Raw genomic sequence first — 27,268 nt, forward strand, 5'->3', positions numbered from 1 at the left:
TTATTTTATTCTTCATCCCGATCTGCCAAGCCGGAGTGAGCTATGCAAGACCACTGGACGACTATTCTTTTCTAGAAGAAGGTTGCCCCAAGAATACAACACCCTTGTTACATTTTTTTTAATATTAAAAAAATCAACGTCAGCTCTATTCCAAAGGTAGACTGCCTCTAAAGGTGGACGTTTAGCTATCTCACTTACTGATCGCTCCTCCTCAAGGTGGCTCTAATCTTCTCTAATCTAATGGCCATCGCCAGTACTGGTGGCAGGGAATTCCAGGGACCCCGCTCGGCGGAAATCATCCCGACCTAAGTGGTTTGTGAATTGAGCTGGCTTGATCCTTTCCCCCAACATCACATGAGTATTGGATCCATTCTGTCCCACTCCCGTTCAAGTTGCCTCCAGAGAATGTGGGCTGGCTGGGGGTGGCTATATTTCCCCCCTCCTCCGGGGAGCCCCTTTCGCTTGTCTCCGTTTATGAATTATTCGCAACCCGCGAGCCTTGACGGGGGCGGTGCGGGGGGGACGGACCCGGAATCAGCCTGCTGGTGCGTAAAAGCGCTGCTGGAGCCGAGGGCCGCGCGTCCCTGGTGCGCTCTGCGCTTCTCCAGCGTGGCCAGGGGTGACCCTCGCCTCTCCGCCGCCGTCTTCTTCCTCCTACGTTCCTTCACCCGCCGGGGGTCTTGCGAGGCGTCCTTCTCTCGCCTCCCCCCCCCCCCCAGCCTCGGAAGGGCTGGAGAAGCGAGCCTCGTTTAGACTCTAGGCATGTAGGGGAGAGCTGTGAGATCACCCGGGTTATAAATATCTCCGTGCCAGCAGCTCCGCGCTCTCGGATCGCGCTCTCCCTCCAGCGGGCCGACGATGCCTTCCCTGCGCGCCGGAGCGCACGCCCGTTTGCCCCAGAGGTGCCGCGGCATTCGCAGCCGCCTCCGCAAAATGCCCTGCGCGTCCCTCCCGCTGGAAGAATGAGCTTGTCTTTCTTCCTCTGCCTTCTCTTTCTCAGCCACCTGATCCTCCTCGCTTTGGCACAGAAGGAGACGTTGCCCCCCAGAGCGCAACTTGGAGACGCGGCTTTGCGTGCCAAAAACAGCAGCAGCAGAAGCAGGCTTGGAAGTAGGAATACTTCCTTCTCCTCCTCCTCCTTTTCAGCCCCTTCCCCTTATTTCGCCCCCTCTTCGGGAGTTCAAGGCAGCGGTTCCGAAAGGAGCAGTTTCCAGTGGAGCCCATCCGGGCGCAGAACCGGCAGCCTCTATTGCAGAGTGGGCATCGGTTTCCATCTCCAAATCCACCCCGATGGGCATGTCAACGGCTCCCACCAAGGCAGTATCTTAAGTAAGTGCGTTTCGCTCCTCTCTCCGCCCCTTGCCTGGGGAACTGGGGCCACTCGGGGACATAAAATTCAATGTTGCAGTTCAGGGTATTCATTCTTTAATTTTTTTTTAAAGAGCATTTTTACTGGTTGGTTTTATAGGAATCTGTGTGTAGATGCTTATTCCTAAACGTTCTTTTTAAAAAAACAAAATCGTACACATTTTTAGTCTTGCTCGGTGTAAGTGCGGCTACCTACCTGCCCAGATCCCTTGGGACCCTAAGACTAAGAACTTTATGCATTTGATGTAAATTCGGTTAAAATGAAAAGCTTGGCTTCTGGGTACACGCTGAAGTCCCTGTGTTGCAGCCCAGAGCCGTTCAGAGGGGCGCAGCTCAAAGAGATGGAAATTTCGCCAGTGACTTCGACAGCAAGTACCGTAGATTGCTTCCATAGCAGGTGGAGATCCTAATAATCTGTCTTCAATTTGGCCTCTGTAGGGAATGCAGAGAAGCAAGGTGGACTTCCCCACCCCCCACCCAAAACCCCCCAACTCCCTGGCTTGTTGTTATATTGTTTGTCCTTCTTCATAGAAGTTTACAGCCTGATTGTAAACTGGGAACAGAGGCCATTCTATGCGGGTGTCTGCATGTGGGATACACAGCGTTTTGTAAATGGAAAAGTGCCATTAATAACTTTACTACTACTAATGATGGTGATAATGATAACAACAATAGTGGTGGCTTTAAGCAGGGCACAGACTACTGCAGGTTTTTCTTTGCACAAATCAATGTTTTGGTGTCTTCTTTGCTTTTGAGTGCCTTGCCTCTGCTCACTTCTATTTGAATTGTGGATTCAGACTGCAGTCTGATAACCCTTTACCTGGGAGTAAGCTCCTTTGAACACGTTGGGCCTTGCCTCTGAACGGACATGGGTAGGATTGCATCACACTTCCTCTGCACACTTTCCCAGAATTAAGTTCCGCTGGAATCTACTTAAAAAGTGAAACAAGCCAGTATCAGCTATACTACAGTCGCATGTGAACAGCTGAAGAACACAGCATGTCATGTTCACCTGTTGGTGAATATTTTATGTTTGGCTGATAGGAACCATCAGAAACAGACCGATAATTCCAAATGCAAATGGGAACAGTGATGGGAATAGTGGGAAGGGTCGAGGCTGGGGAGCATACACAGTTTGAATAGCCAATGTCCAGCTTATATAGCCAGCAGCCAAATGTTAAATGTTTTTCCAGGGCTGTGGCAAGAGGGAAGATCATGTATTTAAATGTTCCCACCATCCAAAAATCCTTGTACATTGCATGTCAGGAAGGAAGGTTTAGATTAGCTAAACTGTATTTCTACATAGAACCCCCACTTTTAAAAACATCCCCACTTTCTCAGTTATGAAGTTATGAAATATGCAGTTCTCTGTCAGCAGTCTGATACAGGACAAACTTTACTGCTCAAGTTTCTGTTGCAACTGATTAAAAAAAAGGTGTGGGGGGAAAGCAAACTACTGAGAATAACAGTGCTTCTTGGGACTTAGCAGAACTGAAACTATTTGCAAGGAGTGGTTAGATTTCTCCAGCAAATTCTAAATGACAATAGGTTTTGTTGTAATATGAGACCATTTTGGCCCATTAAGTGATATTTTTAAATAAAATAATTATGATAAATTTTATTAGGATTTCCCCCTTCAGCATTACTGAAGATGCAAAATCCTTGAATTTAGTAAAATGAAAAGATTACTGTCATAAAGTTTATCGAGAGTTTTAAGTTTTCCTCCTGCAGTGCAAAGGGATTAGTGACTATCGCTGAAAGTTTAATTTTTAAAAAGGAAAAATAGTAATGTTTTTAGTATCTCGCAAGTCCTATTGAAATTCTGGAATGCTGCTGAAGTATCTGATTTCCATGAAACTTTGTTTTGGCTCTATTGCCTAGTGCAGGTGTCCTAGGACTAATTCTCACTGGGGTGGCAACTTGTATGTCACTCCAGACTGTAGGTTGGAGAAGATTGGACAGCTTCTCCCTGCCCCCTCCCCCCAAAAAACCTCATTGCATGTAGAGATCTAGCATGTCAGGGTGATTGCTAGAGTAGGACCCTTCTCCCTAACCTGCTACTTTTCTGTATAGAGAGGTGGAGTTATAGCAAAGAGCCACTCCCTGCAGTCTGGAATTGTGTATCCCTAACTGAGGGATGCGGGTGGTGCTGTGGGTTAAACCACAGAGCCTAGGACTTGCCGATCAGAAGGTCCCATTGCTCGATCCCTACTCCTGCCAACCTAGCAGCTCGAAAGCACGTCAAAGTGCAAGTAGATAAATAGGTACCACTCTGGCGGGAAGGTAAACGGTGTTTTCGTGCGCTGCTCTGGTTCACCAGAAGCAGCTTAGTCATGCTGGCCACATAAAGCCTTGGCCAATAAAGCGAGATGAGCACTGCAACCCCAGAGTCAGCCACGACTGGACCTACTGGTCAGGGGTCCCTTTACCTTTAACTGAGGGTGGGAGGGCACAACATGCAACAGTTCAAATGCAGCCCCCCATCCTCTCTATCTGACCTCTCAAACTCTCTTGAGGCCACACACCCCACCAGCCATGTTCTGTGCCCCCCATCAAGTGCTTTTCTCTGGCGGCTAAAATGTGTCCTTGAACTATCACAGCCCCTCTAGCCTGAATGGAGAGATGCTGGGATGGTGATACAGAAAGTACTGTTGGCTCTTGCATGGCTGGGATGTAGCCTTCCTGTCTCTTTTGTTGCTCCGCCCACTTTTGGCTCCGCCCCCCACCCATCACTTGCACAAATCAGTGGGCCGCAAATCAGCCTGGTAAAACAGGGGTCAGCAAACTTTTTCAGCCGGGGGCCGGTCCACTGTCCCTCAGACGTTGTGGAGGGCCAGACTATATTCTTTTTTTTAATATTTATTAAATTTTCACAAATTACACAATACAGTACAAACAAAACACACACAAAAACAAACAAGTATAATTTCCAATCCTTATTTTCTAAAAACTTACTTCACCGACCTCCTCGTACCTCGCCTTTCTGCATTCCAATTTCAAATATTTAGTTCAGCAAATCCTCCCCCCTAATTTTATCTAATTGTAATCCTTTCTTATCTTTTAACTTAATCTTTACAGCTATAACCACTTACTTTCTATAGCCGCAACATTTTAACAATTAATTTTACAATGTCTCTTAAGATGGATTTTAAATTTCTTCCAATCTTCTTCCGCCGTCTCTTTCCCCTGGTCTCGGATTCTGCCAGTCATTTCAGCCAGTCCCATGTAGTCTATCACCTTCATCTGCCATTCTTCCAGAGTGGCAGACTATATTCTGAAGAAGAAGAAAAATGAGTGAATTCCTATGCCCCACAAATAACCCAGAGATGCATTTTAAATAAAAGGACACATTCTACTCATGTAAACACATGATCCGGCCCCTGGGCCTTAGTTTGCCTACGAATGCAATAAAAGGTTAACTTCATAACCATGCTCTCCCCACTGACTTCTAGGAGAATAATTCTGATTTAAGTAAGATTAGATTAGATTAGATTAGAGGATCTAACCTGCTTACCTCTGGCTTCTTGTCCTCTGTGCTCACACCTCTCTCCTAGAATACCTTTGTGGCTCCCTCATTCTCTTTTCTCTATTACTTGTTAATCATTGGAACAAAGACGATGTACTTGCAACATCATCTCCTTTGCATTCAGAAGGTCCCAGGTGCAATCCCTTTACATCCCAAATAACCAAAATCCTACCACTTATTAATTTCTAGGATTTATTGCACTCAGGTTCTGCTTTTGAGCTTCCCATAAGCATCTGCTTGGCTACTGTGAGAAGAGGATGGGGGACTAGATGAGTTTTCAGTCTGATCCTGCAAGGCTTTCCTTGTTATTAAGAAATAATAATGAATGTTCAGGGAAGGAGCCTGGCAGCCGACTGATGGTGTTGACTCCTGCAGAATCAAAGTTGTGCATTGGTTAGTGTTGGGCTAGGATGGAGGAAATCTGGCTTGAAGAATCCCTGCATCAGCCATGAAGCTCACTGCATGACCTTGGGCCAGTAATTATCTTTTACCCTAACCTACCTCAGAGGGACACGGGTGGCGCTGTGGGTTAAGCCACAGAACCTAGGACTTGCTGATCAGAAGGTCAGCAGTTCGAATCCCCATGACGGGGTGAACTCCCGTTCCTCGGTCCCAGCTCCTGCCAACCTAGCAGTTCGAAAGCACATCAAAATGCAAGTAGATAAATAGGTACCACTCCGGCGGGAAGGTAAACGGTGCTCTGGTTCGCCAGAAGCTGCTTAGTCATGACCCGGAAGCTGTACACTGGCTCCCTCGGCCAATAAAGCGAGATGGGCGCCGCAACCCCAGAGTCGGCCACGACTGGACCTAATGATCAGGGGTCTCTTTACCTTTACCTCAGAGGGCTGTCGTGAGAATAATGTGTGTGTGCAGAGGTGGGGGAAAGCTGCATATATCTTATTGAGCTTCATGGAGTAAATATAAAATGAACGAATGAATGAATGCAGCTCTGCACATTATTGTTAGGGAAAGGTCATTGGTCACATGTATTGCTGCCATGTATTGCTGAAGTGCTTTAGCATTGTGGTTTCTGAGCTATGGTTTGTTTGGCCTTAGCCCAGAAGTTCTGGGATAGGAGCAAGTCAGGCATTGCTTCCCTATAGGGCTAGAGCTGGGGTCAGCAAACTTTTTCAGCAGGGGGCAGGTCCACTGTCCCTCAGACCTTGTGGGGGGGGCAGTCTATATTTTGAAAATAAAAATAAAAATGAACGAATTCCTATGCCCCACAAATAACCCAGAGATGCATTTTAAATAAAAGGACACATTCTACTCATGTAAAAACATGCTGATTCCCGGACCGTCTGCGGGCCGGATTCAGAAGGCGATTGGGCCAGATCCGGCCCCTGGGCCTTAGTTTGCCTACCCATGGGCTAGAGTTACAAGGAAGCCGGGGGGGGGCTGCTTCCTTTGGGGATATTCCGGCTCCCCCATCTGACTCTCAGGTATTTTCCTCTTTCTGTTTAAAAAGTAAGTTCCTAGACTTTACGTGTAAAAAGTAAAGAAGGACAATACACAGGCAGCAGTTCTACCTAACTGCCAACTAAGAAGCAAGGGAGCCTTTGGTGCAATGGGTCAGTGCGTCTGGCTGTTTACCAGAAGGTTGTTGGTTTGAGCCCACCCAGGAATGGTGTGGGCCTGCATTGCAGGGGGGCTGGACTAGATGACCCCTGGTGTCCCTCCCAACTCTATGATTCTATAAGCAATGCAACTAAATAACTTTATGCTTGCTGTGCTGCCTGTATTTATGTTCTGACCATTCTGCAATAATTCCCAGTCCATTAAAGCCCCTTTGTGATACAATTCCTGGCTAAGGGTCTTGCTGCTTAATTCCTTCACTACCAGGTCCTGGGCCCAGTGCACTTTAAGTGGATTGGGTCCCTTGGTCCACTGCAAAAGAAGGTGCTGATCTGCATAAGATTTGTACCTGCTTTGTGTCCTATTTTGCAGATTTAGGAGTAAGTACCTTTAAACACAAAGTGACCTGAATAGACATGTACACCATTGTACTGTAAGTTAGCTATACAGTTAATTCTTAAGGACGCAGGTGGCGCTGTCGGTTAAACCACAGAGCCTAGGGCTTGCCGATCAGAAGGTCTGCAGTGCGAATCCCCACAATGGGGTGAGCTCCCGTTGCTCGGTCCCTGCTTCTGCCAACCTAGCAGTTTGAAAGGACGTCAAAGTGCAAGTAGATAAATAGGTACCGCTCCGGCGGGAAGGTAAACGGCATTTCCGTGTGCTGTTCTGGTTCACCAGAAGCAGCTTAGTCATGCTGGCCACATGACCCGGAAGCTGTACGCCGGCTCCCTTGGCCAATAAAGCGAGATGAGCACCGCAACCCCAGAGTCGGCCACAACTGGACCTAATGGTCAGGGGTCCCTTTGCCTTTACCTGTTCTTTGTATCCTGCACAGTAGGAAACATGCCTAAGCCTCTTTGCAAAGTTTTCACATTTTGCATTTAACTTTTTTTTTGTGTTGGGGGTTGGTTAACTACCACTTGTGCTTCTTGTGTTTGGCGAAAATGACATCTAGGGAGTACCTGATCTCAGGAGAACCAACCACAGGAAAGATACTTCTTTGCTGCTAGGGAAGAAGGAAGGGGAAACTATGGAGTTTCCAAGTATTTGAAAATGAGACAGAAACAGGAAAAGTGTACCAAAGGGTGAAATAGAAACTCATTAGGACCCCACGGATTCCTATGGCCATGTATCTAAGCCACTCACTCATCAAACACAGCTCTGACTTCACTCATTGGTTGAAAACACTGATAGGCAGTAGCAGTCAGACTGACTCATCTCACAGAAATTGCATAGGAGGTACCTGCATATTTTGCTTCACAACCTTTCTTCCAGGAGAGCTAGAAACTTACTTTAAAAAACGAGGCCCATTCTGGCTATGAGCCTAGGCTGATCTCAGTACCCCTGTACCCTGTGTGCAGCATTGGTGCCAGCCCTACCATTAGTGAGTGTCATGAAAGGTCAGCATATTGTTATATTATCCCATTTGTGATTGCTGTTGCATTCTGAGTGCACAGGAGAGGTGCTTGTTGGATTTTCTGCCTTGGGTTCCAAAGTAACATAGCTGGCCTTGGGTACAAGGCAGCACGAGTTAGCAAGGGGTGGGTTGGTGGCATTTGCTGTCCTGGCTCAGGTGGCAAAATGTCTTGGGTCATTCCCTACCCATTGCAAAGGTGTGTTTAGCATGAATTTGTAGAACAGGGTTCTGCAACCCTGTTCCCATCATCCCTGACCACTGGTCCTGTTAGCTAGAGATGATGGGAGTTGCAGTCCACAAACAGCTGGTGTGAAGGATCAATTTTAGGGCAGAGATTTGGACTATATGAGTTTCAGGAACGTTCTCATTCTGAGGATGCAATGAAATTACTTCCAGAATAATGGGCTTTGGGGTAACTTGCTAGACAGCTTTTATCTCTGTTACAGAAGCATCCTTCTAAGTTGCACTGGTATCACTGCTGTTTAACCAAACCTTTTATTTACGCAGCAAGAACTAGAACATTTGAGTCGCTGCTGAGCAGTTCCTGCTGGAAAAAAGTGCTAATTGTGTCAGCAGTTTACTGCGATTCATCCCACTTTCCCCAGCCTCTTTATTTCACTGCATTGTTCGCCTCTCCTTGAGTGCTTAGTTTGAATTATCCATCTGCCTCCAGCTGTTCCTTGTCAAATCTCTCTCTTTTTATTTTTCATCTGCTCATTTTCTTTCAGTATCCATAAATATTTACACAGTGACAATGAACTATAAAGATAGTAAGGACCAGGCAAAAGCAATCGTTCACAAATGGCAGCATCTATTGGATTCCCTCCCCACAAAAAAAAAGAACCCCACAACCCAAAGAAACATGAAAAAAATAAAGAAAGGAAAAAGGGGAAAGAGGAACATGCCCTTTTCCGTGTTTATTTATGCCTTTGGCTATGCATGATTCCCGCATTCCAGGTGCCCAGTTTAATGGCCTCATGGACAGCCAGTGCCATTCCATAAATAGTTATCTGGTACTAGAATCACATGATGAGGGTTCCAGTATTGTGTCACTTACAAATTTCCATGAACAAATCATAGGGGCCACTTCTGGACTGTCGTTATTTTGTAGGTGGGATTCAATTTCATACAAGTAAATTCAGGTTGTGCAGTTGAAGTGGATCTGGTGGTCTTGCACAAACCTTTTCAATCATTACCACCTCTTGTGGTCAGGAAAGTGACAAGGAAAATCACTGGAAACTGTGGGGGAAACCATTGTTTAACATGGCATGTCCTATGTGTGTACATTTATGGGTCCGGGGGGGGGGTGTTAGTCTGTGTGAGAGAGTGTGTGAACAGGGTAAAGGTAAAGGGACCCCTGACCATTAGGTCCAGTCATGGCTGACTCTGGCGTTGCGGTGCTCATCTCGTTTTATTAGCCAAGGGAGCCGGCGTACAGCTTCCGGATCATGTGGCCAGCATGTCTAAGCCGCTTCTGGCAAACTAGAGCAGCGTACGGAAACGCCGTTTACCTTCCTGCCAGAGCGGTACCTATTTATCTACTTGCACTTTGACATGCTTTCAAACTGCTAGGTTGGCAGGAGCAGGGACCGAGCAATGGGAGCTCACCCCGTTGCGGGGATTCGAACCGCTGACCTTCTGATTGGCAAATCCTAGGCTCTGTGATTTAACCCGCACCACCACCTGTGTCCCTGTGAACAGGGTAGCCACCGCCAATTATGGCAATATGTACTACTGTTATGAGACACACAAACACCCTGGAACCTGGGAGAGGGTTTAAACAACCCCAACTTTAGCTCCAGATTTCCAGCCTCAATGGCCAGGGCTAAGGGGTTTATCTATCCTTTCGCTTGACCTGTGTTTTGGACTAGGATCTTATCAAAGATGCATGGAAAATGCAAAGAGAGATTTTGCTTAACCAAGCTTCGATTAGGAGGGCAATATCGGATTTTTGCAAGGCAGAGCCACATAAGAAGAAAAGCTCTTGGACCTGGGGGAATTAATCGGGACATAATATGAGCAAAATAAAAGTTAAGCGGGACTGTGGATCAGCCCCAGAGAAACACCCTTTGCACCCACCAGCACTGTACAGAATGGTTTAACAACCAATCCCTCTTCACAGGGAACTCTGAATGTTGCAGCTCTGGGAGGGGAATAGAGGGTCTCAGTACCCTTAACAAACTACAGCTCCCAGAATTCTCTGGGGGAAGCTGTTTAAAGTGGCATGATGCTGCTTTAAATATGTATAGTACAGATGGGGCATTTTCCAGCATACGTCTTCTCTTTAGAGAAGGAGAGGTGTGGAGCAGAGCAGCCCATAGCTGCTTTTGCTTTAGAACGTTCTGCATCAAGTAATAATATGCTTTTAACAATTTCAACCATTTTTCCTTTTGCATCTCGTCTTTCATGTTATGACCCCCTAATAGCTAGCGCTTAGATTGTTCTTTCCAGGCTTTCGTAGCCCTACAGGGGAGATTCAGAATGTGCACTGCCATGTAAAAATAGTACCCGCTGCACTCCCTCGCTCTCTCCTTTTAGAAAGAACTGATCCTTATGCGGATTCAGAGCCAGCGTTGTTCACCTTCAGCACAAAGTAAATCTGCTCCTTCTATCGTGCGTTTGCTTTTGATAACCCCCTGAGCCAGAGCAACAGAAGACAAGAGGAAAACGTGCTCTCTTCAAAAGCAAACCACCAAAAGATTTGAGAGGCAGGATGAAGCGAGGACAGCAGCAGGGAAATGGAAAGGCAGAGATGGGCTTCTGATGTTGTGGTCCATCACAAAGGAGGGACGCGAGTGGCGCTGTGGTCTAAACCACTGAGCCTCTTTGGCTTGCCAATCGGAAGGTCAGTGGTTCAAACCTGCGATGGGGTGAGCTCCCATTGCTCTGTCCCAGCTCCTGCCAACCTAGCAGTTTGAAAGCACACCAGTGCAAGTAGATAAATAGGTACCACTGTGGTGGGAAGGTAAACATTTCCGTGCGCTCTGGCTTACTTCACAGTGTTCCGTTGCTTCAGAAGCAGTTTAGTCATGCTAGCCACATGACTCAGAAAGCTGTCTGTGGGCAAACACTGGGCTCCCTCAGCCTGAAAGCGAGATAAGCGCCGGAACCCCCACAGCCGCCTTTGACTGGACTTAACTATCCAAGGGTCCTTTACCATCCCAAAGCATTCAGTTCAGGATTTGACCACACTTCTACTTGTCCCATGCCTAGAAAGCATGGGTCTGAGCGGTTTCCCACTTGCTCTGCTCCTTTTTCAGGGAAAACCCACTCTTTAGTTCCAAATCAGAACAAACAGCTATCGACCAAAAGCCCAATTGCCGTTTGCTCCGACTGAGTGCTAAAGAGTAGTTTTCCCTGCAGGAAAGCGGTAGGAGAATCATAGAGTCATAGAATGGTAGAGTTGTAAATCTGGCCACTAACTTGTTAGCAGGAATGCGGCAGTCAGAATATATTGCATGGATATTATACCAACTGCATTGCTTACATAGAATCGTAGAATCTTAGAAGGGAAGGGACCCAAGGGTAATCTAGTCCAACCCCCTGCAATGAAGGAATCTCAGCTAAAGCATCCATGACAGATGGCCATCCAACCTCTGTTTAAAAACCTCCAAGGAAGGAGAGTCCACCACCTCCTGAGGGAGGCTGTCCCACCATCAAACAGCTATTTCTGTCAGAAAGTTTTTCCTGATGTTGAAGAATCGCCTTTCTTGTAACTTGAAGCCATTGGTTCAAGCCCTGCCGCCCAGAGCAGGAGGAAACAGGCTTGTTCCCTCTTCCATGTGACAGCCTTGGAGATATTTGAAAGTGGCTATCCTATCTCCTCTCAGTCTCTTCTTTCCCAGGCTAAACATACCCAGCTCCTTCAACCATTCCTCATAAGGCATGGTTTCCAGACCTCTGATCATCTTGGTCGGCCTCCTCTGCACACGTTCCAGCTTGTCAATATCCTTCTTAAAATTGTGGTGCCCAGAATTGGACACAGTGTTCCAGGCGTGGTCTGACCAAGGCAGAATAGAGTGGTACTGTTACTTCCCTTGATCTGGATACCAGACTTCTGTTGTTGCAATATGAGAGCCCAAAGTCCGCAGCTGCAGAGGCTGCACCATACCTGCCAGTTGCATGGGCCAATGTTCTGTCAATGTAGTAGAGTGCCCAGAGTGCTGGCTAAGGCCTGGGAGACCAGGGTTCAAATCCCCGCTAAGCCATGGTGCTCACTGCATGACCTTGGGCCAGTCACCATCACTCAGCCAGAGTTGTTAGTAGAAGAAAAAGAGGAGACTGGGGAAACACCTCGAGCTCCTCAAGCAAAGATGGGGTATAAATTTAACAAATAAACCAAGTCCGGAGTCCTGAATATAGAGAGGACCAAGTAGCCCAGTGGGCTAGATCCCAGCATCGGGAAAAGAAGCTAAATGTTTGGGCTATTGTACATTGGCCTCTTCTTGTTTTATGTTGAGCAAGGTGTGATTTAAGTGCTCATTTCATCCTTCTTCACTGCTTCAAGGAGAGGATGGTGCTGCTCCCCAGAGCCAGCAGAGATCCAGTTTCTGCTTTTCCTGTGTTTGGAATGAGTGTCTGGGATGAGTTCAGCATTACTTTTCTCCTGTTTGGGATAGCTCAGTCAGTAAAGCATGAGACTCTTAATCTCAGGGTTCAAGCCCCATGTTGGGCAAAAGATTTCTGCCTTGCAGGGGGTTGGACTAGATTAAGGTTACCAGATTTCCCCCCCCCCAAAGAATCTGGGGACCCTTTTTTAAAAAAAAGAGAAAAAAGTTATTTTAAAAAAGTTATTATTATTATTATTATTACTTTTTAAAAAGAAGTAATATCTTCTCTTCTGTGGCCTCCTCTGTTGCACAGCCTTCCTCTGGGCCCTGGCCTGCTCTCTAGGAGCGCTAGCTACATGGAGTAGGCTCGGGTCAGACATGGGCTTGGCCACGTATCCTTGCCCTCCCGGTGCTCTCCTACATCTCATCAGTGGCGGCGGTGGCAGCAGCGTGGCAAGGTCGGGGCTCCCCTCTTTTTTCTCCTTCCTCTTTCTCTCTCTTCCTTCTCCTTCTCCTCTCCTTCTCCCTACGTCGGCTCTGGCATTTTCCTGGCCCTGGAGCACCGCTGGAGAGTCGGCCGGGTGGTCGGGCACTCTTGCTTCCGGCTCAATTTGGGTCATGGGGGGCAGCGGTTCCCCCAGTTGACGCACTGGGCACCCCTGGTTCCTTTTTGGTAGTGGCGGCAGCAGCGGCAGCCTCAGCAACCCGGAGGCAGCCTGATAGCACAGTTGGCTCTGGCTGGCTCCAAGAGCTACTCGCTGCCATGGCGCCCACCATTTTGCCTCACCAGAAGTCCCCATATGATGTGTCTTGTGCCATTGAACCAATCACACAACATCCATTCCCTGATAATAAATCTACAACACTTAAAATATGAATCCAGGGACATTAAATGAAATCCGGGGACGGATTTTGTCCGGGGACATATTTGTAAATCCGGGGACTGTCCCCGGAAACAGGGACGTCTGGTAACCATAGACTAGATGACCATTGTAGACCCTTCCAACTGTATAATTTTGAGAATGCTATGAATGCATAGCCAATGAAACTGGGTAATGACAGCAGGGTGCTCCTTGTTTTCTTCAACCTAACAGCTGATCGGGGTTCCAACAGTCACATCTTGCTTCTCTGCATCCTACCAACAGACCGTCTGTCACCAACCCTTGTGAGCTTGCAGTTGTCTCTCCTCAGGAGCAGTTAGAATGACCATGACACTTCCATGGTGTCCCACAACTCATCCATCTGCTGGGGAAAACTGCATTTATTTATTTTTTGCGGGGGTTGGAGGGGGAGCGAAGCTAAAGCTCTTCAGCTAATTGCTAGGGAACTTTCAAAGACTGAAGTCAGCATGCAACCTTGGTAAGTTTCCTAAACTCTCCTCCAGAGGCTTGCTTCCTTTCAGTTGCTATCGATAATATGAATGTGAAGGCTCTGTGTCAATATAGGGTAGGCATAGCGAAGAATGCTTATCTTGCTTTCATGTATCTGATGAGCAGAAGGATCCATTGGTCTTTAGCTGCAATCAGGTGGAGCTTGGGTAACCCCAGGCTGCAATGGTAGATATGCTAGATGCATGCATTATAATCAGGAAAATTCCTTGCAGGCATGTGCATATTAGCCGAAATTGCATACCATAATGTGTATATTAGGAGAAAGTCATGCTAAAATGCTAAAGAATTTATCATTTTTTTAAAAAAGCATTTGCAAACTGATTTGGAGAACCGAACGTAATATTAAAAAAAAATAACGAGGAAGTGAGAGACCAAAGCAGACAGATTTGCCAGTCCCTAATTGCACTTGGCTTATTTCAAATGCTCCTGGCTGCTTCCAGATCTGCCTTTAACATGTTCAGGGGTGAATGTCTTCTTCTGCAAACAATATGCTTGGTGATCAGTAGAGTCTCAGTGCTCCCCAGCACTGTGCAAAGCAGCTGGGTGTGTGTGTGTGAGAGAGAGGTCCGGAGTGTGTGTGTGCATGTGGTTAAAATCATTTGCAACGGATACAAAAACCTTAGGGTATTCTGGAGGCTCCAGCCTGCTGGGATAGGGTGCTCTTTATTTTGCAAGAACTGCTCCTAAACCCAGATGTATGGAAGCAGCTGCGTCATGTTATGGTTTATTTATATACCCCCAAGTGGTGAGCATCATATCAATAGGAAAGAAATACGGTATATACTAAGAGTACCAATAGATGCAGTCAATCAAAGTGATATAAAATAGCAAAATTACAACATACCCACCTGGATATGTGTTAGGAACACTAGTTAACCTCACAGCAAGGAAACAGAAAAACCATAAAGCAAGCCAGCCCTGTCTCTCACCTGGAGTGAACACACTCCCTTCCCATCTCTGACCTGGGGTGTGTGTTTTACTAACTGAGGTTAACACCCACATCATATATTTAAAGCACTCTTCTTATTCTTTAACAGTCACAGCTTCCCACAAAGAATCTTGGGAACTGTCATTTATTAAGGGTGCAGGCCTGCCGTCCCCAGCACCCTTAACGAACTATATTTCACAGGATTCTCCACGTCTGCTAAAGCGGTGTAAGAATGATGTACAATGTATGTTGTGGTTGTGACAAGACTTTTTCTCTGGCACAGAAACCACTTCCCCTCTCTGGCTGCCGTCAGCCAGCCAGCTGACTCATTAACCCCAGATTATAATTGCCAGAGCCTGGAGGAAAAAATCGGGAGGAAATCCTACAAGCCTTCTGTCTCCCACCCTGGGGACCCACAAAACGGTTATCTGCTGGCAAGAGAAACGCACTCTGTACATCCTCAGAGATGCTCTCATCTATCTAACTATGTCACTTGTTCCAACGTTACACAAAACCACTGAAAACAAGTTTCCAGGATTGAGCCCAGAGGCTACAGGAATCAAGGAAGGGGGCAGGGAGGTGGTCGTGGCTTAAACAACCCATGCCAATTTTGAAGGTTTGTTCTCTTCCCCCCACACTGGTGGTTCTCAACCAGTGTGTCGTGGCACCCTGGGGTGCCTTGAATAATAGTCAGGGGTGCCATGGGCAACACTGGCCTCTGTCCCTCTTCCCTTCCCTCCCTCCTCTGATGAGCAGTGGACTCGTAATCTGGTGAACCGTGTTCGATTCCCTGCTCCTCCACATGCAGCTGCTGGGTGACCTTGGGCCAGTCGCACTTCTCTGAAGTCTCTCAGCCCTACTCACCTCACAGAGTGTTTGTTGTGGGGGAGGAAGGGAAAGGAGATTGTTAGCCACTTTGAGACTCCTTAGGGTAGTGATAAAGCAGGATATCAAATCCAAACTCCTCTTCTTCTTCCTCCTTCTGCCTCCCCAAGGCTTGCACAGCTGTTTGTTGCAGAAGCCCTGGCTATAAGCTCTCCAGGCGAATGGCGCCTCTGGTGCTGGCCAGGGGGTGCTTCCCAGGCCCCTGTGGGGCAGTGCAAGGAGGCACATCTCTTTGGGGCAGGAGGGGGCAGCTGAGAGACTAGGGGTGGCAGCTGCAGATGCCCAGAGGACTCCCAAGAAAAGGAGAGAGGAGGTTGAGGGCACACCCCACAAGGTAGGCTGTTTGAAAAAGGGTGAGAGGCTGCCAGCTCTGCAGGCAAAGGGCTCTTGAACCCAGGACCAGACAGAGGGGAGGGGCATAAGGGCCACTTGGCCTGGGCCTCCAATTCCAAAGGGGCCTGGGTCAGCATATTTATCCATATTTTCCATATTGTCTTTATATGCAGATACGGTTCAAGCCTTGAAATAAAATTATTTGTCAGCATAACTTTTGTGAAAATTATTTATGTACTTACTTATTTATAAGACTTCAGTTATCCCCAGGGTAAAAAAAAAGGGGGGCACCTGTCCCAGGCCTCTGCCTAGCTCTGTAAGGCTCTACTTGAACCCCACAGAGGAGTCACAGAAAGAATGTAGTTGGTCAAGGGAGCCGTGGACCCAAAAAGGTTGAAAACCTCTGCCCTAAACCGTCTCCTGATGCCTTCCTGTTGAGGGCAGGTGGATAACCCCAGAGTGAGCAGCCATTAAATTCCACTCACACCAGTTGTGTCCTTTAAAACCTCAGGACGTCTATAAATAAATGTATATTCAGATAACCCGAGCAAGCAAGCAAGAAGCAATCAAGCATGAAATCACAGTTTAAGCCTAAAATGACAAAGCTAGTTTTTCTTCTTCCTCTTCTTTTCCCTCCCCCTTTTTTAAAAAATAAAAAAGACCTGACAATGCATAAGATTTCTTTCTCTCTTCTTCTTTTCTTTGCAGTGCTGTGAAAAAACGAATTGTGTTTTATTTTGGGATTTCTGTCATCCTAGGTATTTTGGAAATATTTGCTGTGTCTCAGGGGATTGTAGGAATACGAGGAGTTTTCAGCAACAAATTTTTAGCGATGTCAAAAAAAGGAAAACTCCACGCAAGTGTAAGTAAAAAAAAAAACCAAGACGAAATAAAATACTGCATTTCCAGGGTATGTGAAAAATGTCTCTTGTAGCTTGCAAAAGAGTGAAAATATTGCAAGGTCATCTGCGCTGCACCTTGTGAGATTTGAGTCCACAGCTCTACATATCACCTCATTCATTTCCCACCATTTCTTCCAAGGGGTTCAAGGTGGTATATGTGGCCCTTTCTCCTCATTTAATCCTCACAACAGCCCTGGGAGGTAAGTTAGGCTGAGAGACAGTGACTGGGTTCAAGGTCACCCAGTGAAATTCATGCCTGTGTAGCGATTCGAACCCTGGTCACCCAGGTCCTATTTCAACAACGCCACACTGGCTCCCTGCTTATGAAAATACAGAAGAATGAAGTGCCCCTTGACCTTAAATTCCTCATCCCAGTCCAGCATAATTTTTGACCCAGCGTGCTGGGATAGCTCAGTTGGTAGAGTGTGAGGTTCTTGATCTCAGAGTCATTGTAACTCACTCTACATGGGACTGCCCTTGAAACTGACCCAGAAACTCCAGCGGGTGCAGAATGCCGCGGTGAAACTCCTTATGGGGTCCTTGCCGTGGGATCACATTCACCCAGTGCTAGACCAGCTGCACTGGCTCCCAGTGGAGTACAGGATCGGATTTAAGGTGCTGGTTTTAACATTTAAAGCACTATATGGCCTAGGACCCTTGTACCTATGGGACTGCCTCTCCTGGTATGTCCCAAGGAGGACCTTACAGTCTTCAAACGAAAACATCTTGGAGGTCCCAGGCCACAGGGAGGTTAGGCTGGCCTCAACCAGAGCCAGGGTTTTTTTCGGCTGTGGCCCTGATCTGGTGGAACGCTCTGTCACAAGAGACTAGGGCCGTGCGGGACTTGACATCTTTCCACAAGTCCTGCAAGACAGAGCTGTTCCACCAGGCCTTTGGCCAAGGGACAGTCTGACCCTGCCCCCCTCACAGAACTCTAGCCCAATGGTTGCCATTAATTTGATTTTGAATTGATTTTAGAATGAATTGATTTTAGAATGCTGTGTTACTTTTATTGTTGTTAGCCGCTCTGATCCCAGTTTTGGCTGGGGAGGGTGGGATATAAATAAATTATTATTGTTATTATTATTATTGGTTCGAGTCCCATGCTGGGGGAACAATAGGATTCCTGATCTTGACTAGATGACCCTCCATCAACCATGTATGGCAGCAGCCCCTCAAGGATTTTGTTTCAATATCCCGATGCTGCTGTCTGCCCAAGCTGTGTTGCACCAACTCTACTCCAAGGGTTCAGGTTTCAAAGCCCTAACAAATCACTGAAGTATCGTTGTCTCTTAATGGATCCATATAGGCATACAGCAAAACTACTTCTACTTCTTTTGCCAAATCAGACATGGGTGGCGCTGTGGGTTAAACCACAGAGCCTAGGACTTGCCGATCAGAAGGCCGGCGGTTCGAATCCCATCGACGGGGTGAGATCCCATTGCTCGGTCCCTGCTCCTGCCAACCTAGCAGTTTAAAAGCACACCAGTGCAAGTAGATAAATAGGTACCACTCCGGCGGGAAGGTAAACGGTGTCTCCGTGCACTGCTCTGGTTTGCCAGAAGCGGCTTAGTCATGCTGGCCACATGACCCGGAAGCTGTACGCCGGCTCCCTCGGCCAATAAAGCGAGATAAGCGCCGCAACCCCAGAGTCCACCACAACTGGACCTAATGGTCAGGGGTCCCTTACTTTTTTATATATATATATAATTTTTATTGGTTTTACAAAGTTTTTTAACGACAAACAAACACTTAAAAAGACATACAAACACGTATAATTTCATAACATTTTTTCATAAACCTCTTTTCCGAGACTCCCCCATACCCCCCCTTTCTGCATCCCAATGTCCATAATTTTTCTGCAACTTCTAAATATTCCTTTCCAACCTCTGTCATCTTAATCTTGTCTATAATCTGATCTTATATCACTGTATCCCTTTTTTTTCCTGAAAACCTCGACATTCTAGCATTCATCAAGTTTATAGTAGTCCTTAAGATAACTTTTAATTTTTTTCCATTCTTCTTCCGCCGACTCTTTTCCCTGATCACGGATTCTGCCTGTCATCTCAGCCAATGTCATATAGTCCATCACTTTCATCTGCCATTCTTCCAGAGTAGGTAGATCTTGTGTCTTCCAATACTTTGCGATGAGTATTCTTGCTGCTGTTGTAGCATACATAAAGAAAATTCTGTCCCTCTTTAACACCAATTGGCCGACAATGCCCAAGAGAAAGGCCTCCGGTTTTTTAGGGAAAGTACATTTAAGTACCTTTTTCATTTCATTATAAATCATTTCCCAGAAAGCCTTAATCTTCGGGCATGTCCACCAAAGGTGATAGAAAGTACCTTCAGTCTCTTTACATTTCCAACACTTATTATCAGGCAAATGATAAATTTTTGCTAGCTTGACTGGGGTCATGCACCACCTGTAAACCATTTTCATAATATTTTCCTTTAGGGCATTACATGCCGTGAATTTAATACCGGTGTTCCACAACCATTCCCAGTCAGCAGACATAATATTGTGACCAATGTCCTGTGCCCACTTAATCATAGCTGATTTAACTGTTTCATCTTGAGTATTCCATTTCAGCAGCAAGTTATACATTCTTGATAAGTTCTTAGTTGATAAGTTCTTAGTCCTAATGGTCAGGGGTCCCTTACTGGCCCAGGAGACAACCTTAAACAGATGAGCCTGCAAACAGGGTCTTCTGCAAACCTGGCTAAGATTCATCATAGTGTAATGCAGGGATGGGAAGCCTCAAGCTCATGGGCCAAAGTGGCCACCCAGGCTCCTTTTTTTGGCCCCTGGGAAACTCCCCAGGACACACCCTTCACTGGTCTTGCCTCACAGCCTCTTGGAGTGGTTTTGCCTGGCTGGAATGTGCCCATCCTTCCTTTCGCTTGCCTGGATAGAGGACAGAAAGTGGTGTTATAAGAAAAACTGCTCCCTTTCTCTTGTGGGGGTATTCCAGAGCCCTTATAGAGCCCTTAAGGGGTTCCCTATCAGTAGGAGAAATAACAGAGGCCAACCAGAGTCCATTGAGAAGCAAAGCAGCTCATAAGCCTGATCTTTATTCAAGGAACTGTGGCAACAGGGTTCCCACTCACCACGCGCAGGAGGGAGGAAAGAACCCAGAACAATGGTGTGCAAGCCCTTCTATAGACTTCTACAGCCCACCCTGTAGCCCAAGACCACCCCCCTAAAACATCATACATACATCACAGAAAGAGGTGGTCTACAGCAGAGGAGGCGGTCTACAGCAGAAATCCTGTCTGCCAGGATACCTGATAATGGTCACTTATTGCATTGCCTAGGTAGTCTAGCCATTCTTTTATGATGGCAATAACAATTATAATTATAATTTATTATTTGTACCCCACCCATCTGGCTGCGCTTCCCCAGCCACTCTGGGCAGCTTCCAACAAAGACTAAAAATACACTAAAATGTCACAAATTAAAAACTTCCCTGAACAGGGCTGCCTTCAGATTAATACTTTCGTACCTGAATCCATGTCATAGGTAAAGGTAAAGGGACCCCTGACCATTAGGTCCAGTCGTGACCAACTCTGGGGTTGCGGCGCTCATCTCACTTTATTGGCCAAGGGAGCCAGTGTACAGCTTCCGGGTCATGTGGCCAGCATGACTAAGCCGCTTTCTGGCAAACCAGAGCAGCGCACGGAAACGCCGTTTACCTTCCTGCTAGAGTGGTACCTATTTATCTACTTGCACTTTGACGTGCTTTCGAACTGCTAGGTTGGCAGGAGCAGGGACCGAGCAACGGGAGCTCACCCCGTTGCAGGAATTTGAACCACTGACCTTCTGATCAGCAAGTCCTAGGCTCTGTGGTTTAACCCACAGCGCCACCCACGTCCCAAATCCAGGTCATAGGCCCACCCTATTCATACACAAATATGCCTTTAACACAGGATTTGCAAGCAAAAAGACAATGGGAAGGCTCTCAACCATTTGCCTCCCTTACTGCGGAGGAATATTTGAGGAGAGTCAAAATGGCTTCAGGACTGCTTTCCCATACTATGAATATTTATTCTATATTTGGGACCTTAAATTTCTTATAACAGTGATATGTGATCATGTGTAGAAACTAGCCTCCCGAATAATGTTAAGATGTACAATAATTTCCCACCCACTTTTGCCTCTGGCTGCGCCCATCCTGGCATGCGGCCCCTGGGAGGTTACCCAGAAGAGAATGTGGCCCCTGCAGAATTCCCCATCCCTGCTGTACTGGAAGAGTCCATCTCAAGTACTGCCTTGGCAGATGCCCATAGAAAGATGGCGGCCTTCCTTTGGAGCTGTTCTGCCCCCCCCCCCCCGATATGAAATCGTCTTATTTCATGCTATGAAATTCTGACGTGATTCAGCGGCTGCCGAAATTAAATAAGCCCCCTTCCTTGGCTTCCGGCTAATTGCTGGGAGCAGGACGTGGTTAGTTCCAGGAGGACCAGACATGATGACCTACTTCAGACAGGTCACCAGGAAAGGTTAAGACCCCCAATTCTTCAACCAAATCAGCGCAAGAAATTAGTCGAAACCCGAGCCAAATGTCTAAAGTTCACTGGGCTAAACAATGCCGATAATGTAAAAACAGCATCTGTTGTTCTTTGCTGCTTTGGCAGGGCGCGTTTCTTTTGTGGGATAATGAGTTCGAAGAGGCGCAAGGAAGTGCTGTGCCTGTCACTCAGGGAAGCTCTTTGATTTTAACGGCATTTTGATTACTTCTAGCTGAAGTAGAGATAAAATCAAGTCCCACTGTTGTTTTTGGGTTGGGGGGGGGAGGAAGCGGAAGCAATTCCGTGGGCTGTAATAGGTTTCCCCTTCTGTATCTGAGGTCTGGCCTTCCATTTCAAGTGGTAATCTAATTAAATTATAAAGCAGTTTATTGTTTATTTTTTTTAATAAGGAAACTGGATTCAGGAGCAACATTAATCCTGGCAATTATCATCTTCCCAAGCAGATGGCTCAATTTTTTGTTCTTAAAGGAGCACCCATCCACCCCTCCTGTTATAATGTTTCAGGCTAAAACCCAATGCCCACATATACGAGGAGCAAGTTGCAGTGAATCCGAGGACATTTTTCTCCTGAGTAAATATGCATGGGGTCAAACTCAACATCATCCTGCCCAGTGGCTTTTCCTTTTGTGAGGTTGTGTTCTCAGCAGAAGCTTTGCCGTTTGAGGAAAATATGTATCTGGAAGAGGACATTTCTTTCTCTTCTTTTTACAGTTAAGTTTGCGGGTGGCGCTGTGGGTTAAACCACAGAGCCCAGGACTTGCCGATCAGAAGGTTGCCGGTTCGAATCCCCGCGACGGGGTGAGCTCCCATTGCTCGGTCCCTGCTCCTGCCAACCTAGCAGTTCGAAAGAACATCAAAAGTGCAAGTAGATAAATAGGAACCACTCTGGCGAGAAGGTAAACGGCGTTTCCGTGTGCTGCTCTGGTTCACCAGAAAGCGGCTTAGTCATGCTGGCCACATGCCCCAGAAGCTGTACGCCGGCTCCCTCGGCCAACAAAGCAAAATGAGCGCCGCAACCCCAGAGTTGGCCACGACTGGACCTAATGGTTAGGGGTCCCCTTTACCTTGCAAGCAAAAGTGCGAAAACAGACGAGACACCCGTAGGGCAGTTAAGGGTTCCCTCAGTGTGCTCGGTTCTAGCAAACCTTTCCCACTCGTATATAAGATAATAATCTGTGGGGTTTAACAACGCTGAACTCACTTGTCATGCTCGTAAGGGAATACCCATTAGCAAGAAAGAGGCTGCCTTGCTGATGTTCCCAACTTGCACAAAGGCAAAATTGACAGAGGCATCTTCAGTGTAGCATCCAGTTTTAATAATTCTCTCCTCATTGATTGCAAAGGCAGCTGAGCAAAATTAATGCCCCGTGAGACAAAGGATTTGCTCTTCTGGTTGACACAGATCTTGGCAGGAAACAGAGGACCTGCTTCAGTAGCTTCAGACAAGATCGCATCGATACTTTTTCATCCTTTTGTACTAGCCCGGATGGCCAGACATAGATTAGAAAGGAGGAATGACCTTCAGAAGAGACATCTGTTCTATTGGATGTCCCCCACTGTTAATACTCTCTCGGGATCCATCCGTCAAACTAGCATAGTGTTAGAAATCCCAGAAGTCAGTCTCTCTATCTCTGGAGCTTATGTCTAGAAAAAAACATTCCAAAATCTAGACACCCCCTCCTGTCATCAAATAGCTGAAGGTAGATAGAGAAAGAAAGTGATAAAGAGCAGCAACAATGTTTCTGTATGCTCCAGTGGCATTGCGGCTTTTGCTGTTGCCCGGAGCACACATGCAAATGCTGAGCAGGGCATGGAGAGTGAACAGAACCCACCACGCGAGCCCAGTCCTTGCCACTGACACCTGTGGGTGGGGGCCGGGCATGGGCACAGCCAGGATTTATGTTGAAGGGGCAGGGTTCATGTTGGGTGGGAGGGCAGAACCTCAGTTAAGTATTTACCGTATTTTTTGCTCCATAAGACGCACATTTTTCTTCCTAAAAAGTAAGGGGAAATGTCTGTGCATCTTATGGAGCAAATGCGCAGTCCCTGGAGCCGAATTGCCCTGAGGCGAAAAGCAGATGGTGCGGTGCTTTTTTCTTTTTCTTTTTTTGGAAGAGGGAAGTGGGTGTTGAAACAAAGCCGCTAATGGGCAAGCGATCAGGGAGGGAGATAAGGGATGCTAGAGATAAAGGAGGCTGCCTGGGAGTGGGGAGGCAATGACAGCAAACGTACAAAGGGGGGAAACAGGAAGACTAAAGCAAAAGAGAGAAATTAGAAGAAAAGGAGGAGCAAAAAACTGCTCCAGCTAAGGAAAAGACACTAAGGCAAACAAGAGGGAATGGAGTGTTGAAAGGAAACAGCTGATCAGTGAGATCAGAAGAGAGATAAGGGACTCTAGCAACCTCTGCAGAGGCTGCCTGGGAGGGGGGAGGTAAAAGCCCATGGATCCCCTGGATTTTTACATTGGGTCACCCCAAATTCACCATCAGATCACATAGTATGTCCATGGCTACAGCCTTCACCAAAAAAACACGCATCCACTGTTTCCTGGGGCTGCAATGGTGCAAAAATGTGATTACAACACACAGATCCACATGGTTCCTCAGGATTTTTGCATTGGGTCACCCCAAATTCACCATCAGATCCTCCTCCGAAAACTAGGTGAGTCTTATGGTCAGGTGCGTCTTATGGAACAAAAATACGGTGTATTGATTTACTTGGCTACGCCCATGGGGCCAGGTGCAGAGGGTTGAGAGAGCCCACTGTGCCTGTTCAGCCATCACCACCAGAGCCAAGTGGGGCTGCAAGGAGGAGTGTGGCCGGCTGACCCGGACCTTGGTAGGTGAATTCCCCCCTGGTGCTGACTGGGCAGCCATTCAGCAATGGGGCTGGGGATGTGGTGGCAAGTCCAGGCAGGGCTCCAGGTCCCAGAGACCCCTGGTGGCAGCCATGGCAGGCCTGCATGGGGGTGCCTGGTTTGTGCCCCCTCAAAATTATTCACCCAGGGCTAAGCCCCCCCAGCCTCCCGCACTATGCCTCTGGTGTGCCCTACAGTCATGTTTGCACTATCTCTTAGGTTGTGCATGTATAGGAGAGTGAGGTTTGGGTGTTGCAGGCTCTGGGAAGGTACCTACTGTGGGGATGTTCGGGGATGCAGGAGAGGATATATTGTTTGATTATAGCCTTTCCAACTTGTGTTAACAAGTTCACAATTTAGCAGAGTAACATTCCCCTTTTTAAACTTACAGCGGATGCGTTTGCTCAGGCTCGCTAAAGCCTCTATAATAACTGTCCTGGTATTTCCCCCTTATTCCCTCATAAAAGATAAGATGCAACACAGTCTTCTATAAAAGTATTAAAAAAGAGTTTACTCACATTCTGTTCACAATTGGATCCCAGAAGGTAGACTTAGCTCAGAAAAGTAACATACATCTGGAAACTATCTCATAAGGAGACAGTCCCTTTGTCCTCTCTTGGCTGGAAGCCAAGGGGGCATCTATGGCTCAGTAGATGTTGTTTCTTCGTTGCATGTGGTGAAAGAGAGAGAGATGGCTGCCCTGCCCTGCGGTTTTGTTGTTCCCTGCACAGGTGAGGCCATGTCCACTCTAGCAAAAGAAGGAATGTTGCATATGACTGCTCCCAGTGACTACATCCCACATTTATATGGGGAGGGAGTTCCACAATTTGGGAGCCGCCAAAGAACATGCCTTCTCATGCCCCACCCCCCGCCCATCTTCTGATAGTGGCAGAGGCAGCAAGAGAGTCCTTTTTGCCAATCTTAGCACCCAAGGGGGGGGGAGCTCTGTGGGGAAGGGGGCAATCTCTCAGATATGTGGGACCTGAGTTGTTTAAGTTTTAAATGCTAACGTGTGCACCTTGATTTGGTCCTGGAAATGAACTGGCTGCTGGATTTATATGTGATCGCAGTGAAACCCTGGCCAGTAATCTGGTCGCTGCATTTTGGACCAGTTGAAGTTGCCAAATAGTCTTCAAGACCAGCCCCATGTACGGTGCATTGCACTAATCTAGTCTGGGGGTTACCAGTTCATGGTAACCAAATCATTTCTGTCCGAATAGGGCTGTAGAGCAGGAGTGGAGAATGTTTTACCAGCCCAAGGGCCACACTGCCTCCTGAGCAACCTTCCAGGGGCCACATGCTGTTGCTGGGCAGGGAAAGAGACAAAAAGTGGGTGGAGCAAGAGTTCTGGCTCTTACATTAGTACACTAGTCTACATTCTAGCTATGAAAATATCAGTGGTTTCTACACAAACACACCCCTCTTTATCCTGAGGGCAAAGGACAAGATGGTGTGGTCCCCATTCTGTGCACAAAATCTAGATAGACTAGTGGTTGACTCTGACTTCAGCATTGGTGATGGAACAGGGTAGCAGAGTCTTCCACCACTACCACACATTTCTCGCCACTTTCAGCCCCTTAGAACTTGCCGCCTGAAGCAAGAACTTGTAAAATTCTGCCTCTTGGAAGGGCCAGGCTTGTGGTGAGGCCTGGGGAGAATCATAAGGGCCCAGCAGAGAAGTCTGGAGGGCAGCCTCTGAGGTTCTCCATGCCCGATATGGAGAGTGGGTTCCCCAAAGCCAACCAGCTCCAGTCCATTTTTCAACCCTAGAGATTCCATGGGGCATCACAAAATCCATGATCCCCAGATTACTGGGGCAGGGAGCGAAGAGGCGGATTGTCACAGGCCAAGACCTCATTGTAATCAGAGAAGGAGAGGAAGGGCATTCAGCTGCTAACCTCTCCATTACTCTTTCCTCCTCTCCCTTAATGAGTAGACCCTTGACATCAGGACCCTCTCCCATCTACCCAGACCTATTGATGGATGAGACACGCATTTCCGTGCCAAAACAATCCAAACTCCTTTGGGAGGCAATCATGTGGAATTGTGTTCTCAGATTTATAGTGAGCAAGTCAGCAACGCTATCGTCTTTCAGCTCCGCTATATTGTTAAGTAGCTACTTAGCTCAATCTCTCTCCTTTTTTGGTGGGGAAGAACAAGAGGAAAAGGGAGCAAAAATGGTTCTTCTTTTCACATGCAACCCATTGCGATGGAAATTTTGAAAGTGCTTCATTAAAACCATTGTCTCCCTTCCTCTCCAGCAAAATGTTAAAAGGAGATGAAAGGTTGTCAGGAAAGTTTTGTTTTTTTAAAAGACTCTCTGAAGGGAAAAGCTTTTTATTATTTATTTTGTATATTTATATTCCACCTTATCCTCCATTGGGCATAAGGAGGCATATCTGTGTTTCAGCTGCCCATGTTAGCCTTACAACAGCCTTGCGAGGTGGGCTGTAAGACACTGAACTAGTCCCAGGTCAGCCAGCAAACTTCCTGGGCGCATCTGAATTCATTACAGTCAAAGCAGGCCCCTAAACCAGACCTTTCATATGCACAAGCGAATACCAAATGCCACTGTTTAACAAAAAATATAATTTCTGTCCATGTGCCCATTGTTTCATAGAATCATAGAATCATAGAATCATAGAGTTGGAAGAGACCACAAGGGCCATCGAGTTCAACCCCCTGCCAAGCAGGAAACACCATCAGAGCACTCCTAACATATGGTTGTCAAGCCTCTGCTTAAAGACCTCCAAAGAAGGAGACTCCACCACACTCCTTGGCAGCAAATTCCACTGTCGAACAGTGTCGACAGTTTTGGACATCAGCTTAAGAGATTGGATAATTCTGGATAACATCACTTTGATCACTGGACTTGGGCATTTTACAGCACTTTCCCCCACCCACCCCAAGGTGCCTGCTGGACACCTGATGCGAAATTTTGTAAAGATTTTATGGCCTATATCCATTGATTTTCCCCCAGGATCTTGAACAGAGTGGCCATAT

The 27,268-nt window shown here is 47.0% G+C and overlaps 1 protein-coding gene across 2 annotated transcripts in view; it reads left to right on the forward strand.

Annotated features, from left to right (window-relative positions):
* The first annotated feature begins 707 nt into the window (after positions 1-707).
* FGF5 (fibroblast growth factor 5) overlaps positions 708-27,268 on the forward strand; it is a 30,161-nt gene continuing 3,600 nt past the window's right edge. For both annotated transcript variants that reach the window (XM_082236734.1, XM_082236735.1), the window contains exons 1-2: positions 708-1,329; positions 16,732-16,835. In XM_082236734.1, the coding sequence (XP_082092860.1) occupies positions 963-1,329; positions 16,732-16,835 (471 nt within the window). In that variant the 5' untranslated portion in view covers positions 708-962. The remainder of the gene's footprint in view (positions 1,330-16,731; positions 16,836-27,268) is intronic.

The sequence above is a fragment of the Podarcis vaucheri genome, assembly GCF_965113315.1.
Source record: "Podarcis vaucheri genome assembly, chromosome: 9".
In the NCBI taxonomy this organism is placed as follows: domain Eukaryota; kingdom Metazoa; phylum Chordata; class Lepidosauria; order Squamata; family Lacertidae; genus Podarcis; species Podarcis vaucheri.